General features: G+C 43.6%; 1 protein-coding gene across 1 annotated transcript; it reads left to right on the top strand.

Annotated features, from left to right (window-relative positions):
- Nucleotides 1-735: 735 nt before the first annotated feature.
- LOC123445068 lies at nt 736-4477 on the top strand. Its single transcript, XM_045121994.1, has 3 exons — nt 736-858; nt 1189-1685; nt 3413-4477. The coding sequence occupies exons 2-3, from the start codon at nt 1226-1228 to the stop codon at nt 4300-4302; spliced, it is 1350 nt and encodes a 449-aa protein (XP_044977929.1). The 5' UTR covers nt 736-858; nt 1189-1225; the 3' UTR covers nt 4303-4477.
- Nucleotides 4478-5899: the final 1422 nt, after the last annotated feature.

Raw genomic sequence — 5899 nt, 5'->3', positions numbered from 1 at the left:
CTTTGTGTCCGCGTCGATCCAAATCAAGGTCAAAATTGGACCGGAAATGGGTCGGCACGCGGACGAAAAGCGGACGCACATCCGTTTGAATCGATGTGTTGGGTCGTCTTTTATGTCTGCACAGAACCAAACGGACGAATGCGTCGTCCCGTTGGAGTTTGTCTAACCACTTGTGTTGATTGATATCCATAGAGAGAAATTAAGGAGAAATGAAGCAAAAGTCACGGCACCCTGAAATAAGGAAAAAGACAGAGCCGAGGGTTCTACGCAAAATATTTCAAGGATCCTAGATTGAAAAATGAGTTTCTAAGGGCTTGTTTTAACAAAATTGTCGATGCCAAACCATATCCTGGACCAAATCAAGCACGCAGCAAACCCTAAGGGCGTGTTTGGTTTGTTGTATTGCATCTGGCTCGCACCCACCATGCAAAATATAGATTGTTTGGTATGCTGTATGTGTAGTTGGATCTGACCCGACAGATGAAAAAAACGCCTCCGGGCTAGCCTGCGGGGAAACGCAAGTTCGGGCTGTTTCCGCGAGCCTGCACCCGCGCGTGCAGCGACTCCCCGAAGCATCGCTCTCGCCTCGAGGATAGGGTTCCTCCCGACGCATCGCTCTCGTCCTCGCGCAGCTCTCGTCCTCGCGCCGCGCTCCCGTCCCTGCCCCCGCCCCGGCGAGCCGCTCCCGTCCCCGCCCCCACCCCGGCGAGCCGCTCTCGTCCTCGCCGCTCTTGTCCCCGCCCCCACCCCGACGCGCCGCTCCCGTCCCCGTCCACGCCCCGGCGAGCCGCTCTCCTCCCCCGCCCCGGCGAGCCGCTCTCCTGCCCCACCCCGGCGAGCCGCTCTCCTCCCCCACAGGTTGGTTCTCCTCCTCCCTCAATCCCTCTCGGATCTGATAAGTACGCTGCCGCCAGAAGCGCACCTCCGCCTGCAGCTGCCAGCCCTCGCGAGGGAGGGGAGGTCCTGGCCATGGCCGTCGTGGCCATGGGAGCTGCTTCTGAGGCTGCTCCCTGGTTACCCTGTTTACAATTTTTGCACATATTCTGTTTTGTTTTGATGTAAATATTATCAGTGTTAATTTATGTGTATTGGATATTGATTTATGATCCTGATGAATGTAACTATTATCATAACTATGTAACATATTGCACCCAACCAAACACACATCTCATTTTTATTTTGCATCAGATCAACCAGGCCAGGACCACCCAAACTCCTTCATGCAATGTACCCTGGATGCACCCAGGCAACCAAACACGCCCTAACCAAAGCCAAAATCCAATCGAAGGGGGAAAGAGCGATGGAGAGCGGCGGCGCTCAAGAGGTTGTGTCGTCGATGGCTCTGAGGAGCGGAAGGACCTTGGGGGGCGACAACCCGGTCGAAGAGAAGAGAAGAGGAGTGGGGGGTGGTCGCGCGAAAGCCGTCTCATCGTCGGTAACTCTGCGCCGGCGCAAGCGCGATGATCCAAACGAAGAGAAAGGAAGTGGGGCTGAGAGAGGCGGAGCACAAGCGGTTGTATCGTCGATGGCTCCCCGAAGCATGGTGGCCTTGGGCGCCGACGGGCGTCCCCTCGACGGCGTCATGCGTGCTGAACTGCTTTGGAAATTGAAGCATGGCGATGGATCCATCTACAGAAGCAACGGTTATTGGGCCAAAGTTTACCGTCTCCATGATACCAGCGAGAGTATGTAACTCCTTCCATCTCTTTTTTTTTTTGAATTTTTCCATTTCAATTGTCGAATGACTTGAGATATCAATCTTAGGTTAGCTCATATAGGTGAATTTAGTATTACCAAATCCCTAAAAGGGCACCTCTTTTATATGTGGTTTCTCGATCTGAACACTTACAAGAGCACAACTTGGGCAAAATGCCTACTTCAGATTTTTGCCATCAAAAGAGCACATCATTTTGCAACCTTCCATATGTGTTACCCTGCCGTAAACTACGACAATTTCAACTGGGTTCAACACACGAGGAACATTTAAATGCAGTCATTCAGCATAATAGAAACACAGTTCCTTAATTTTGACATGGTTCACAGCAACAGCATCACAACATGGTTCGATAATAAGCCTTCGGGTTATTCCTCCAGATGAGATGGATAACATTCTTCTAGTTCTAGAATCTGAGCTTATTATAGAAATAGGTGCCATTCTTCTAGTGTCACACCTGGGCTTGAGTGAGCTATTGCAGATGAAGTCTTGTTGTTCTTCCCATTGCGAGGGTTGAGCAACAACTGTGCAGACTTTAGCGCCTCTGGATTTTCTTTATTAAGACCACACTTGGGTTAGACAAGGAACATTTCTACCAGATGATGAGACAGAACTTAACAACTAGGTTGTCTCCCCTCCTTTACCTTTGCGTGTTGTTTCTGGGCAGTTGTTGTGTGTGGGTGGGTGGGGGGGGGGGGGGGGGCATTTGTTGGCTGACCCTTCTGCATGCCTTTCGGTCTGGGCATGGTGGGTAGTGTACGTCAGGGGCAAACATGGAAGGAGGGGGGGGGGGGAGCAGGGACATCGATGGAGGCAATGGACTGAAACATATGGAAGGCCCAAACAGGATCGTGTATTTTGTGACACAGTGTTCTTCTCAATGCTACATATCTGAAGTCAGGGCTTTCAGTAATATTTTGCCAAAATGGTGTTGTTTTAGTGGTACATATGCAAATTTCCCCTGTTAATGGTACACCTAAAGTTAAAATAGGTATGTTGTATGATCTAAAAAATGTCTACTGAGCATTTACAATCACTTGTTTCTGTTGATTAGAAATATTTAGATGCACAAGATTGATGGATCCTCGTGTTGTTTGTTTTACTTGGTATTTTTTTGCAAGTTAAATTTGGTTCATTCTTTAGATTATATGTGCAAGATGATGCCCCATTTCCAAGCCCGTTTAGATTAATCATGATCCGCTGTTTTCATACAGTCTGCTGCATATTCTTGAACATGCTACGTACTTGCAAGTCACCAATGGTACGTAAAAAATCATATGTAGCTATATGTGAAACAACTTTTGAAATTAGACATTTAGTGTGTATACTCTCCCATTCTCACCCCACAAAGCACACTATACAAGTTCAGTATTTTCCACTCATTTTCTGTAGCCAACATTTTATTAGGTGGCGGTAACAATAGGAATTTTGCCATACTTAAGTAAGCTATGCTTAACATTATGGTTTTTATCCAAATTTTATGACTGCCATATTATTATGTTAATATTCGTAATTGTTATATTTGTGTTTTGGTCCTACATTATAATTTTGGACATCTTTAGGTCTCATATGTATGAGTACGAAAATCATGATTCATAATATTTGTTTATATCAATCTATATTTGTCTCCTTTCAGTTGAAAGCTGGAGGTTAATTATTTTAATCATGTACTGAATAATTTCTATTGTTGTCGATCAGCTTGTCTGGAGCCAATGATGATGACTGTGCCTTATGACAGTTGCATGCCCAATTGGAGGGTTTGTGGAAGGCATGCATATTGCGGCATGATGCAGATATTCTCGCTGAAGCTAGCAAACACATCATATGTTGGTGACCCAGTTGAGTTGTGTGGTTACGTGGCTGTTAGAGATCTATTGAATCCTATGCGCAACTATGTCTTCAACCGTACAAGAGATGATCCTTTCATTGTGGGGCATGATGGCCTCATACAATTGTCTGGCCCTAAGAGAGGCATCAGAATGAAATCTACTGTGGTAATCGAGTTTGACCTGAAGATTAAGACAGGAGGAGAAGAAGGTGATGATCTAGAGCTCATTGATGGCGTTGCCCCATTCAGCGACAGAGGCACAAGCCACGCTATCTTAATGACAGGACGACTGGATGGTGATTGTGGCTCAGTGGACATAACGTATGCATTTCTGGAACAAGCCTCGGAGGCCACTGTACAGGTTGGGATATTAGAAATTAAGCAGGGCAGTTCTTTAAACCTGTCTTTGGTAGGGTCTTACACTAGCCCATCTTATACCGCACATGGCAAAATCCAGCTGTTTGATGGGGTTATCGCCTCGGAGGCATCCGAGCTAACCAGGGCCGTGGTTGCTGTGGCGCAAGATGCCAAGTTGGTTGTAACATTGAAGCTCAGTCAGAAGGGTGGGAGGGACATCTATCGATGCGATCTTTTCCGGGTTGAAAAACATGGAACTCAGAGCTTGACTTTCCGTTTTGGTTTGGTCACTGTGGAGGTGATGGTGACTTGGTCAACTATGGATATTCCCTACAGTCGTCTTGGGCCTAATTGCTTTAGGTATGAGTTCCAGGCATCTGAGGGTTTTGAGTTCGACGATTGATAATTGCATTTGTAGGAAAAATAGCACTCCTAACCCACTTTGCGATGTCTAATACCATGTCTATCTCAGCTGTGTACTTGATGACATATTTAAGTGCTCTGAAATCTACCCATGTGTATGTGAAATAACACTAGTTTGTGGTGTCATGAAAAATTGCTGCACTCTTTGCTTTGTTTGTCTTGAGATTTTTGTGCAAATTTGAATGCTCATAGTATTTGGCATTTGCTTATGTGTTTGTCAGACATTAGAAATCCTAGCGGCAGGTCAACCACGGACCACATTTTCTCTTTCGTTCTTCCTTTTTTTTCTCTCTTCCTTTTCATTAATCATATGCATATGACCGGACATATAGAGAAAAAGTAAAGTGCATGGACAAATAGAGAGTAAAATCGAACATGCCTGGACATTGATCAGACACATCCATGAACGTTTGAGGAGCCAGATTTGTGCATCGTGGTTGTAAATGCTCTTTGTGCATCGTGGTTGTAAATACTCATCTTGGTTGTAAATGCTCTATATCCAGTTCAGTTTTTTGACGTTGACGTACCGTAAAGTCCTCTTTTGTATGTGACATTACTGAGAATGCAGGGTTTTGGTGCCCAGTGCATCGTACTGATCCAATTTGAGATTTTTGCTAAAAGCTGCTGAGATGTCTAAATAATCTTAAAATTAAAACGGACCTCACGCAATAAATTGTCTACCATGCAAAAAATAAAAGTTGAAAATTTTCTTGTATTTTCTTTTGATTTGTTTTTCAGCACAGGTGCAGATGAGCCTATGCTCAGAAGTGGATTATCACCATTATTGATAATAATAATAGAAGGGAAATAATAAACGTTCTCCAGGAGGATCTATCGCAACGCAGGAGAATCATCACGTCGGATGGCTCACAAGCTCTCGTGTCAAGAGTGCAACCCTTACGATCGGGCTGGAGAGCGGGTTTGCGAACATTTGTGTTAAATCTTATATTTATATACAACATGGTATTTTTAAAGTTTTTTTTTAATTTCGTCCCTAAAATACCCTTTTTTTTACTTTCTTATAGGTCAGTTTTATTATAAGTGGATATCATTTTTTTATCATAAGAGGATGGCATTTTTATTATTGAGAGGATGACAATTTTGGTTTTAATGACATGTCCGTTTTATTAATAAGAGCATGCTATTTTATTAATAATAGGATGACATTTTTATTATTATTATGATGGTATTTTTATCATTAAGATGATGACATTTTTAATAGTGAGAGGATGTTACTTTTTATTTCGAAATTGACACTGGAGATATTAATAATGTCATGACGTTTTTTATTTATAACAGCATGTCATTTTTAGTATTGTGCGTTGGTATTTTTATTTTTTAAGATGATGGCACCTTTTAATATTGATGAGAGGTGGTATTTTTCTGCTGCCATCTTTTCTTACATTTGTTTTGGGTGACGACTAGGAACGTGGCAACTTGTGTTGCTTTTTTTTCATTTTTCTTATGGCATTTTGAAAAAAATCTCTATTTCTAAAGGAGCACTTGGTAGCCGGTGTTTATCGGTTTTTTCATCTCTCTTCCCATCGCTATGAAAAAACCATCCACTCGCTACGAAA

The sequence above is a fragment of the Hordeum vulgare genome, chromosome 3H (assembly GCF_904849725.1).
Source record: "Hordeum vulgare subsp. vulgare chromosome 3H, MorexV3_pseudomolecules_assembly, whole genome shotgun sequence".
NCBI classification, from domain to species: Eukaryota; Viridiplantae; Streptophyta; class Magnoliopsida; order Poales; family Poaceae; genus Hordeum; species Hordeum vulgare.
Note: the sequence above shows the minus strand (reverse complement) of the source record. Positions and strands in the feature narration are given on the sequence as shown.

Bases quoted from the DNA above. Each gene is read 5' to 3' on its own strand.
- LOC123445068 (XM_045121994.1), top strand. From the start codon at position 1,226: ATGTACCCTGGATGCACCCAGGCAACCAAACACGCCCTAACCAAAGCC. The intron at 1,686-3,412 runs GTATGTAACTCC...GTTGTCGATCAG, and splicing joins TCTCCATGATACCAGCGAGA to CTTGTCTGGAGCCAATGATG.